This window comes from Petromyzon marinus, chromosome 14 (assembly GCF_048934315.1).
Source record: "Petromyzon marinus isolate PM22_M1 ecotype Great Lakes invasive population chromosome 14, UKy_Petmar_22M1.pri1.0, whole genome shotgun sequence".
In the NCBI taxonomy this organism is placed as follows: Eukaryota; Metazoa; Chordata; class Hyperoartia; order Petromyzontiformes; family Petromyzontidae; genus Petromyzon; species Petromyzon marinus.
Window position 1 is genome coordinate 9349264 of NC_133680.1, and position 12386 is coordinate 9361649.

Genomic DNA, 12386 nt, shown 5'->3' on the forward strand with positions numbered 1-12386 from the left:
TAAGAACTAGTTCCTTGATGTGTTCAAATTCACACGTTAGCTCCCAAACTTTAATTCCCATTATTTTACCTCAGCGTTCACCACGAATGCATAAAATAACTACCAAACTAGATGGCACAATATTTGCATTTGAACAAAAGATAACTGGACAGCTCAATGATGGAGAATTAAATAGACATCAAAGTATAAACAAAATGCCACAACTGTCAATAACCTCTCCTCGATTGCACAAATGTTGAAACTGTGAGTCAATATCATCGTTACATCAGACGCAAAATGTTGGTAAATCTCGACACAGCAGCCATTCCAAAAGAAATGAAGTTCTGTCGTCTGTAAAATTGCATGACGAATGAAGTGTTTAAGAAAGCTTCATCTTCGTATGATTCAATTGTAAGTTATGTCAATAAGAGTGAAACGCCGTGCCGATAGTTTACTGGAGGTAGTGCAACTCAACAGAGTATTACGTGTTAAGTCTGCTTGTGCATGCGAGGTGTGCAGTCAAATGACTGCAAAGGGAATCGTAGCGAAAGGAATTTTAGTTTAAATAACTTCACAAAAGTGTTGATGCCAGCACACACAACATAACACATATGTTATGAAGTGGAAATAAAATGTAATGATAACTGCTCCAGAGGCTAATTCCATATTGGTATTTAATGTCCATACATCCCATATCTCCTTCCCACTGTCAGTGTGTGTATGCTGTGTGGTGCCATTCACTCCTGTGGTCGTTTCCATGCTGCCGTCTCCATTATTACTTGGCGAGCTTATTGGATAACCAGTCCAACCCCTCGCACAGCCCTGTTCCCTGGGGGGCGCATGTCGCTTGTACAAACCACTGTTGGAACAAACACATGCACACACGCACAAAAAAACAGACGTATACTTTTCAAAGTAGTCCTTACTGACATGGCACAACGTCCAGGTGAGAGTCCACTTACACTTAATAGCACATTAACAATCTATCACGCTATTAACAATACAAAGGTACGTTAACAATTGTGGATTGAGGTGTGACACTGGCACATATTGATCTATTCTTACAAATAGCCTACAGCCCCCATCCAAGGACGGGTATATTGCAGTAAATATGAAATAGTCAATCGAAAATAAAATTCCACTCATGATTATTGAGGGAGGGGGGGGGTGCTCCATGTGGAGTGACGTCACCCGCCCATGATTATTAATGATGGCATTACGGAGTTTGCGTGACATCAGGGTTCTGGCTTTTTTTTCTTATAAGAATGCTGTGACAAGATTTTTCGTGCCGACCCAACAGAGTTTGCATCACTTTGGAAAAAAAGACAACTATAAATGACGGGTTGAAGGGATATAAAAGATGAAATACCTCCCTTGAAAGGAAGATTGGAGGATTACATTTTGAATTAAAATATTAGCATTTAGATTGCGGTGTCAAAATAAGGAAGGCAAAACCCACCAAAAATGTATTATTTTACAGGCTTGTGTCAAAGTTGAACCAACCCATTTCTGGGTCGCGTGCAGGAGGCAGAAAGGAGGGGGCTGGAGGAGGGAGGGGTGGGAACTTACGGCACGGTTGCGCAGTCCGTGCAGACCCAGCTTCTCCGTGAGCTCGCCGATGGCCATGGCGTTGGGTAAGTCCTGTTTATTTGCCAACACCAGCAGCGCGGCGTCCTTCAGGTCGTCCTCTTGCATCTGGAGGGGCGGGCGCGCGCACGCACGGCGTCACGGTTACAAACACCACGAGAAGCGGCGGTCCAGGAGACGCACAGGCCGAGGCCGTAATCGTGGGAACATCCGAGGGCATTCAACTAAACTATTTTAATTTTACCAGTTAAGGCCCACCAGGATATACAGCTCTTTTTCAGAAGCGACTTAGCCACAAATGATAGCTCTATGAAGTGGCTTATCATATGAAAACGTTATTATAGCCAAATGCTCTAAACGTACGTTTCGAAATGGAGGGAAAAACCGGAGGACCCAGAAAAAAATGCACGCGACTACGGGGAGCACACAGAACCAACAATCTCCTGTATAACAGGATAGGTAGCTAACAGCCACTGATGGCACCCCGCGCCATCAGCTGTCCAAGCTGCTGGTATGTTTTTAAAACGCATTCATCTCGAATGTTAAAATATGACATGGCTTGTTAATTTGCAATTAAACACATATGGATAGGTAAACATATACTATCTTACTTATTGCATGGATGAACACGTTTGTACAAAATAAGAGCTATTAATCCACATGACTATGACTGAACATTACGTGACATTTAGGGTGCACCGAATTGCACTCAATACTGGAATATGCAACGAGATATTGCGCTGAATTCTGATCCAAAAGCAGACGTTTTTTTTACGTATTTATTCAATAAATTGGCAATCTGTTTTCCTCCCTCTTTCTGTTTATTCTGCCTTTCTTTACCTCCCGCTATCTCTGTTTGGGTTTTTCTTCTGCTTTCTCTTTGTCTCGGTCTCTCTTCATTGCCAGGCCACAGTGTTCATGCGAGCATGGAGACCAATGATGCTCAAATTAAATCGGCATCGCATGTTTGTTGTTGCTGCTACAATTTGTCCAACACAAACAGTAAAACACAGCCGCATTTGGATAAATCACAAGGCATAGCAAAGATTCGGCGTACCCCAAAGTGACAGTTCACAGATTAAACTTGTATTGGTAATTATATTTCTTCGACACTTTCTTTCAATCACGCTTCCCAACGCTGTGAATTATGGCAGTGTCTTATTAAATGCAACACTAAATTTTGATTTAAAGCTTTCGTGACTGGAGTAATTCATATTCTTAGCTCTTTCGGTAAAGTAACGTTGAAGGGAAACAATAAAATATATATAAAACAATAAAAATTATCACGACATTTCAACCATAACTCAAACGGTCATCATCATAACGCAAACGGTCATCATCAGGTGATGACCGTTTGCGTTATGGTCGAAACGTCGTGAGAATTTTTATTGTTATATATATTTTATTATTTTGTTTTCCTTCAACGTGACTTTACCGAAATAGCTAAGAATATAAATGCAACGCATCAATGTTGTTTAAACCCGCACACATCAAGGGTATATAAATACAATTTAACAGACTACACATGCGATTGCCATGTTAAATTACAGGTAATGGGTGAGAAGGGCCACCACTGTTCAGAACTTTTCACGCCACAATGTGTAAAGCTGCACTGTTGCCAAGACAAGACTCCCAGTGGGCTGCAATGAGTCACGAATGAGGCCGAGCCGTGCAGGTCTCGTTGTATGGCGCCCTAGCAAGGATTACATGTGTAACGACGACCGACGCACGTGCTTGCTTCACTTTACTAAAGAGCCTATAATTGTGGACACGAACACTCTTTTTCAAGCGCGAACTTTGTCTTCTTTCCAACCGTCCCTTCCGCTTGTGCCATCCCTTTTTTACATCCCCCGAGCCCCCTTTCTCGAAGGTTCCCTCACCTAGCCTACCTCCCTCGGCCAATCTCCGTCCTCCTCCGCCGATGGTTGTAAACCATTCCCCTGTCAGTCGACCCTTGCTTCCTGCCTTTTACATTTGTATTTCTCCTCAAAATCACTTCAATTCTCTGCCTCCAGCCAATCCTCTGTCAGGCTTCCCTGCACCAATCAGAGGCCTCGATTCACTTCCTGACTGTCCGTGTTTGCACGCGCGCCATGTCAGGCAAGCGGTCTGTCGTTTCGGTCTTTATGCGTGCAATTGCCGTGTTAGAATCTAGGAAATAAAACACACTTAAGTGGCAGGCGCCCTTTGAATCTACAATCATATGGAGTAAAATGGCTATGCCTGTGTGTAACGTGCATACCGATAATGGATTTACATTCAGTTGCAGACACATGATTGAAATACAAATAATTTGATCGTTAGAGCATTATGGGTTAAAGCATATATAGCATAAAATCAGAATTCTGTTGCGTCAACACATTATGATTTAGTCCATCAGCTTATTGGTTTTAGACCAATATAATTTTGAGACCCATGAGGTCCAAACAATTTCCAGAGGTTTATGTAAAGAGATGCTACCGGCATAATACTGGTCTGGAGAGCCAATAGGCCAAGGGAGAAAAACAGAATCGTATTTATATGTGGAGACACGGAAGACAGTTCTGCTTATACATGCATTACGTGTACACATGACGGTTTGCTTTGTACAGGAATCCCGTTGACTCTGCAAGAAGCTCCAAGTGATGGACCTACCATCTTCTGCAGTTCTTCAGCTGCCTCCTGTATGCGCTCACGGTCATTGCTGTCCACCACGAAGATAAGTCCCTACATGACAACGAGGCAGATGACAGCAATTGAAACGACAACGCATTTGCCATGTGTGCCGAGCGTTTGTTTACAGTGGGCAGTGGCATGGCATCATATCCTAAAATAGAGGACCCGGTGTTATTTAAAAAAGATCAATGTGCTGATTTGATTATGTCTCAGCAGTGTGCTGTCACTGGTAGCACACCTTTCTAATGTTACAGTACCAGCTAATATGTATAGACAGTAGCAATTTAATTGAAAAGTTCATAAACAGGAACAATAAACCATTCCCTGTCAAAATGTGTGTGCTTCACTAAATTATTACCCACTTCAGTGCAATTCATAAATGTAAAGCTTATCACACAAAGTGCATGAGAATTTAGCACATACGGTAAAATGTGGAAAGTTTATAGAGGTTCCTTCGCCTTAAAATTCGGTAGAACACAAGCCGTGTTTCAGTATCTGGCCGGACTAAAATAAAGTTTGTGTGCAGCCAAGTACTGAGCGCCACAGGCGTTGGAGTCAAGTGACCAAAACAAACTCAAAGCAATTAAAATAAGCGACGCACTCCTACAAGTAACAATAACTACAGGGGGGCACTTGATAGATAGGCCATGGAGTGGTGATAAGCTCCACTAAGCTAAGTGGCGTACAGCGTTGGTATTAAAGTTGGAAGAAAGTAACTGCATGTAGCGTTTATCTTTCTTTGTTTACTCACAAATTATGCATTTAAGTACGCTAATTAGGCAAATTTGAAGTCCGGCTCTTCATGGTCTGCCAAGTCCCATGCTTGTAATGCACAACTACATTCTAGGAACGTGGCAAATACCCCCCCCCCCCCCCGCCTTGAGCATCGGATCTGAAAGGTCGCACTTTTGGCGAATGCCAAAGGGAACGTTCGAAAATGGATTGTAAGTAAAGGTGCAGCAATGCAATTGCTTGCTCACCATGACATTGCTCCACTACGGCCTCCACTAAAATTAGCTTGTGAGCCCCTCTTGATGGAATTAATGTCCTGCTCTTGCACATTAGCCAGGCGTCTTGGATGAGGTGTGTAGGTGTGTACCCACACTTAACACCAACTACTGGGTGGAGAGAGTTAGGTTTAAAAACCACTTGGACATTGCTTAAAGAGCCACGCGATTTTCTCAAGGCCACTGGGCTAACCACTGCACCTTAGCATCATCCCGGATTACAGAATAGTCTTGCGAAAACAAGTAAATTAATGTGAATCTTGACTTAAAGCTTTCGTGACTGCAGGAATTCATAATAATACAAAATTATTATTTTTATGATATCTACGTGGCTTTATGGAAAGACCCAAAGAATATACTTATTTATCTGATCTATGAGAAAAAAATGTGTTTGTACAATACAGACTAGTCCATTGACAAGCACAACATCACCTTAAACATACTAAAGCCGATTAAAATGAATACATAACGTGGCCCACGGCTAAATGCGCTCACCTGCTGCGTACTCAATGGCACAGTGTGCCTGTGTTTTCTGATTTTTTTTTGCGTTGAACTATACTGCAATTAGCTTAAATCATTAGCACTGCTGAAGTCATCAAGTTCTGGAATTATCACAAGTTATAAGTAAAAGGTATGTTTTAAAAACTTACAATCCAAATAACGTAATGGTGGGGCATTTATGTAATTCCAGTTAGCAACACCCACTGAACAGGCACAATAGCACAATGGTTAAAATATAAATAAAAATCCTACGTGTGCTAGATTAAGCAATGCGTTGTTCATTAAAAACAAATATAAAACATATTTACGTTTCAATGGTTAGGAATAACATAAGATTCACAACAAATGTTACCAACACTTAATGACGAAGATTGAAAACCATTTCTTTAGAACCGCTTTGTGTTTAGTTTGTTGTCCTTCCCCCGCACCTCAGATTAGCACAGTTGGCTACGTACGGTGCGAAAGAACGTCAGCATACATACATACATAAAAGATGTGATTTAAAACAACTAAGTAAAAATGTCAAAAATCGAGAATCTGAGGCCTTGCTATCCAGATACACACACACACGTGTGTTTTTTTTCTCATTGTCTTCCTTGGATTCAATCCATACCTCACTTAAAGGTCAACTTACTGCATCCTAAATATCACTGCGGATTTGTGAATGTGACAGTTTTAAATATATTAACTACCGTAACTCTTTTCTACAGCTAAAGACATCGCAAAGCAATATTTAGCAAAACTTTTTAAACTCAATAAAACACAGTTCACACAGACCACACGAAAAAACTCACAACCAATATTCTAGCGTATTTTTTTTGTTAAATACAATATTCTGAATTATTCAGTTTAAAAAAGCGAATTTAGATCCATGATCGATAGTCAAAGCCATGTGGCAGCAGTGCACGCCGACTTTACACGTGTGCAGCATTCTTGCCCAAGTGCAAGGGAAGTCATGCTTTGCACATTGCTCACTCAATTATTTCCTGCGCCTACCAAGTTGGCCGAGCCAGCGCACGAGTGTTTGCATGATGCCAACCAACGGGCAGGCAAGTGCCCTATTGCACAAGCAACCCTGCCGCCCTCTCCTTAAACGATTCGTAATTTGGGTAAACATTTTCACGTGACGCGATTTCAAAAAATAAATACCCTTTTTTTTACAAGCTCGGAAAATCAGCGGCGGTCCACTCCTCAAATACTGCTCTGCGACCGGGCCAGTAATTGGTCTGGGGCAGATAAGTGGCGGTTTGGATATGACGTTGCACTGTGTGTTTATAAATAAGAATGTGTCCCTGTCGTGGGCTATACAGTACCTACCCAGCACCCTGCCCTCAGGAGTTAAGATGTATGCCATGCCACACACACACAGACTGGGCACATCACCGCTCAGAGAATTTGGGGAGCAGCACAGCTTGGGAATTACCACGCAGTCTTTACACTGCAGCTTAACGGCACACCATGTGCTGCATCACACACAACCAGCACACACTATAATCTGTGTGGATTTACACAGAATACGCCAAGGCAAGCACGTTTCACTGTCCAGCCCATGATAATGATTGCCATTCTTTCTGAACAGGCTAATTCCGTACCATTTGGGGCTATCGCTAGACTAGTTGTGCCCATTGTATTCCATTATATTCCAATTCGGACACAAATAACCTGTGTGTAATAAACATGGATGGAATAGGCATTCCTAAATTAAGCAGCACTGCCTATGAACAAAACATCCTGAATGGGGGACTGATCCTATCAAACTTTGATACTAAACAGGGACGAGCTTAGATAATAATAGTTGGATGTGAAATGCTGAATACCAGGTTTTACAGACGTGGGCTGCTCGGCAGCCAGAAGATGGCAGTGCAAAAATGAATAATTGAATATATCTGTGGAAAACTGGAGTGTTATCCCCCCTTTATGCATTGGTTTTCTCCACGTAGCCCTGTTTCCTGCAAGCCGACAACCCCTAAATAATGAATCGGCCAAAAATATAATGCAGGACCCTCCCGCGAAAAGGGTCTTGAGAGACCCAATGAGGCTTTTCCTTGGTAAATCAAGTGCATTGATATTTATGCAATTCACGTAGCACTCGGTTTGTACGGGATTAGGTTACACAATTGCAATTACACATAGCAACATTGCCCCCCAGGACTGTGAAGCTACTGCAGACTGTCTGCGAAACAAAGCGGCTGCCCTTTGTGACGATTGCATTGCGCTCTGAGAAAGGCACGAATACCAAAAGTACAAGATTAATATTGTCACGGGAGGTGGGGAGGAGGCGAGGAGTACCTGAGTGTTCTGGAAGTAATGCCTCCACAGAGGACGGATCTTGTCCTGGCCACCCACATCCCACACCGTGAAGGAGATGTTCTTGTACTCCACAGTCTCCACATTGAAGCCTGACACGAACCACATTCACAATAGTAAACGGAACCGTCTGTGGCAGTGTTCTTCGCTAATTTTCAGAGGGGGGCCACTTTCGCCGATAAGACATCATTGCGAAACCATTGGGGTTTGACAGCATGATGGGGCGTTTTCACATTTGTGTGTTGTCGGGGGGCCGCATGTCAGGGGCCGCACTAAAGGCCACGAGGGGCCGCACTAAAGGCCACGAGGGGCCGCCCGCGGGCCTTGCAATTAAGAACACTGGTCTACGGCATGTTTTACAGCCATAATGATCTCTCCTCTTCTGACGATGTGATAGAAAGATGATACTGTGGATTAGCGATTTATAATAAGCCACTTAAGGCACAATTATTTAACTTCGAAGAGAATACACCTTTTCTTAGCAATTATAGTCATCCCTCGTTTGATGCGGCAGATGCGTTCCTGAAAAGTGCCGCGTAAAGTGAGGAATTACTCGACTGAACCACAATGGCGTGACAAAATCAGCCTGCATTCATCCTACGGTGGAAAATTGGCATGCAGGAAGGAATAGACTTTTACTCACTCCATTGTCCGTGCACAAGAACCATCATTCAGTATATTAAAATAATAAATCTAATGTCTTTTGCAAAAAGCCACTACCATGGTATGCTTAAAGAGACTGTAGTCATCAAAACAATCGGTTTTATTTGCAGTTGGCAAGATACACAAACAACAGGATTTAGCCAGCTATCAAGTTCCCTCAAGTGAATGCACTTAAAGCATGTGGCCAGGTCACTTCTGAAAAAGAGCTATGTAGCTCGGTGGGCCTTACCTATGGTGGGAATGGTGGTCACAATCTCGCCCAGCTTGAGCTTGTACAGGATGGTCGTCTTTCCGGCAGCGTCCAATCCAACTGCGTTCCACAAGTCATAGCATCAGCATTACCACTGCACGCCCGCCCGCAGGCCCGCACTCATTGTAGTGCCGTAGTCAGGCGTTCAAACAAGCACCACGCGTAACTCAAAAGCCAGCTTCGCTCACTCGTTCTCCATTCACGGGCTTCACAGCTGTACATACACACGTCACCCTCCCCACACACACACCACACATTCCATAGCACGTCCTTAGGAACGGCTATTATCTCTATGAACGGCGAAAACTGCTGAGCACAGCCATGCATTCATTACATCGAAATATTTTTAGCTGGAAAAATTCCATGAGATTAAGCATCTTGTTTATGCCGGAGTATATGCACGTACCTCCCTACGCATGAGTAATATTTTGACTTTTATGTGAGTGTTTGGTTTGGATTGTTTGCCGACACGAGGTTAAAACGAACGACCAACGATCTCTTCTTTTAATGTATGCTTAGGTACACCAACACCATAGTAACCCGCTTCATACAGATCTTAGCAACTGCCTTGGAGAATGCTATACTGTATATCAGGGGTGGGGAACCTTTTTTCTGTCAAGGGCCATTTGAATATTTACAACATCATTCGCGGGCCATAAAAAAATTATCAACTTAAAAATTAGCTTGTTATATTTGGTCAAACATTTAATTAACTCGCCCCTAATGCGATGACTGGAATTGCTTCTCTTTGGCGAGGCGTGTGATGATGTTAGCTGGTATTGATGTTGCTACTCGCAACTGCTTTTCCAGGTTTGCTCCTGGATTTGTTGAATTTCGAGTTCCGCCTGCGGTTGCCTTGGCAGGGCCACACCAAATGATTTCATGGCCCACATACGGCCCGCGGGCCCGACGTTCCCCAACCCTGCTGTATATTAAGCCAGATTACAGAACAGCATATATGTTAACAGCACACGCAGGAAATTACACGGAATCAATTTACCACGCAGATTCACTGCGTTGTCTATGGTCACGTTAAAAAAATTACCGTTCTCACAAAGGGGTTTTTGGCCAGCACCTATTCTACTGGCGCTGGGGTGCGAATGACACATTGCCATGGGAGGGGGCCAGTGGTCTCTCCATAATACACCCATTGTTAACATCCTACAAACGTGGATCTTTCTTGTCTCCAAACAGCCCATGGTAATGATTGGCCAAGTTTACACCCTACCGAGATTTGAACTCTCGCCTTTTTTTCCCGAATGAGAAGAGAGCCCCTACCTACCCTTGCGCCACGTGGGCCTGGGGTGACTAAATAATAACAACGTTCACCATTAAAACATTTCATCGCACAATTAACGGCTCGGTCAGAACCCCCCCCCCCCCGCCGCCCTCATTAAACAACTTATAATGCGTAAGATACGCGTGTGAAGTGCCATGAATAATGAACCATAACAAATCCCATTAAAAGTATGGCCAAGAGCGTCATTGTGTCACATCACCGAAATGTCACGCGTATGGTGGTGGTGGTGGTGACGCAGACAATAGCGACGACGTTCTTCGCCAGTCACACACACACGAGCGGAAGGACGACCGTCACTTTGATATATATTTTTGTTGAACGGCATGAATTATGTTTGAAGTTCTATCGCACCGTACGTAGCCGGCCGTGCTAATCGGAGGTGCGGGGTGGGGGGGAAGGAGAAGAAACTAAACACAAAAAACAATTTTAAAGAAATTAGTTTTCGATCTAGACGTTGCGTAGCTCCTCCAGTCGCTTCTTAATATCGGAAGAACGTTCCAGACGGCCGTAGAAGCGCATCTGAAAGTGACGCGCGATGCAGGGACCATTATATATTTTTTATCATTAACGAAGCCTCAAATGCGTACACAGCCAAGGCACGTACACAACATTACGGATTGAATTTTAAGGTTAAAACTATACGTAGCGTTACAACAACAAAAACCCCCCTCCAACAAAACCCGTGTCCTCATTCACCAAACCATCACCATCCCATTACCTTCATCGCAACTCCGATGAGCGCCGGTTGGCTACGTAGTACGGTGCGAAAGAAGTTCAACATACATACAGGGCTATGTATTTCAACATTCGTCTCTGTAATTACATGCCACGCGAGATTATAATCGGTGCAAGCACCACCACCACCACAAGAGTACAACGAGAGCGCTGTGCCGATCATCTCGATTGCTTAAGGCGACGCTTTGAGACCGTGTTGGGTAGATGAATGAGGATACGGATTTCACTTTATTATTATCAAGCCACCATTTGGGTCGTTCCAACGAAAATAAAAGTGATCGATTTAGTGTGGGGTGATGAGAGTGTGGGGTGATGAGAGGGTGTGATGAGTGTGTGGAGTGATGAGTGTGTGGAGTGATGAGTGTGGAGTGATGAGAGTGTGGGGTGATGAGTGTGTGGGGTGATGAGTGTGTGGGGTGATGAGAGGGTGTGATGAGTGTGTGGAGTGATGAGTGTGTGGAGTGATGAGTGTGTGGAGTGATGAGTGTGGAGTGATGAGAGTGTGGGGTGATGAGTGTGTGGGGTGATGAGAGGGTGTGATGAGTGTGTGGAGTGATGAGTGTGTGGGGTGATGAGTGTGTGGGGTGATGAGAGGGTGTGATGAGAGTGTGGAGTGATGCGAGGTTGTGAAGAGAGTGTGTGGGGTGACGAGACAGATGGTGAAGCGGGAGAAGAGAGACACGGGAGAAGAAGGAGAGACAGAGAGTGCATACGGACCCATGAGGATGCGCATCGCCTTGGTGCCCAGCAGCGCGGCGAGCACACGCGAGATCGCGAGGCCCATTGTGGGTAGCGGGGCGGCTCTCGCACACAGCGACCACGAACTACGCCTCGCGCGCTCTCAACAGCCCCGTGTTAATACGACGACGGCGGCGGCAGGAGACGAACGCCGGCGATGGGGGGGGAGAGTGTGAAGAGAACAATGCGAGTGGACGCTGCTATTTGAGCCGCCTCCACAGCCCCGGCGGTCGTGTTGGGTGTGAGGTGGCGCGGCGGGGGACGACGTGGAACTAAAGCCGGGGCGGCCGCCACGCGGAGAAAATGACGTCACCGGGCGTGACGTCACCGGCGGTTTACAACCCTCCCCCCCCCCGCCGCCTCGGCGGACACGTCACCGCGCGTGACGTCATCTGAGCCCCCGACCGGAAGAGGCCCCCCCCCTCAACTCCCTCCCCCCCTCCCTCAAACACCCCCCCACCCCCCACCACCCATCTACCACCACGTGGCCCAAACCCGTCACTGCTGTACACGTGTAACGTGTGTGTGTGCTGGTGCCGCGTAGTGAAATTATATTGTTAACATATTTCATATAATCATTGTTATTATATCAGAACATAATCGACAGGTAAAATGTATTATTGCTTCGGCACGCGGGTGTGTTGGAGAGCACTCCGCAACATTT

At 44.8% G+C, this 12386-nt stretch overlaps 1 protein-coding gene across 1 annotated transcript; it reads right to left on the bottom strand.

The window, feature by feature from the left end:
• Positions 1 to 495: 495 nt before the first annotated feature.
• Positions 496 to 11962, bottom strand: LOC116942332 (ADP-ribosylation factor 4-like). Its single transcript, XM_032954101.2, has 6 exons — positions 11702 to 11962; positions 8929 to 9009; positions 8019 to 8128; positions 4201 to 4272; positions 1549 to 1674; positions 496 to 838 (listed from the first exon to the last, which is right to left on the bottom strand). The coding sequence occupies exons 1-6, from the start codon at positions 11766 to 11768 to the stop codon at positions 755 to 757; spliced, it is 540 nt and encodes a 179-aa protein (XP_032809992.1). The 5' UTR covers positions 11769 to 11962; the 3' UTR covers positions 496 to 754.
• Between the last annotated feature and the right edge of the window lie 424 nt (positions 11963 to 12386).

Coding starts and splice junctions, on each gene's coding strand:
- LOC116942332 (XM_032954101.2), bottom strand. CDS start 11,768: ATGGGCCTCGCGATCTCGCGTGTGCTCGCCGCGCTGCTGGGCACCAAG. Junction 4,273..8,018: donor ATTACTTCCAGAACACTCAG/GTACTCCTCGCC, acceptor GTTGTCATGTAG/GGACTTATCTTCGTGGTGGA. Junction 839..1,548: donor ACGGACTGCGCAACCGTGCC/GTAAGTTCCCAC, acceptor TTGTTCCAACAG/TGGTTTGTACAAGCGACATG.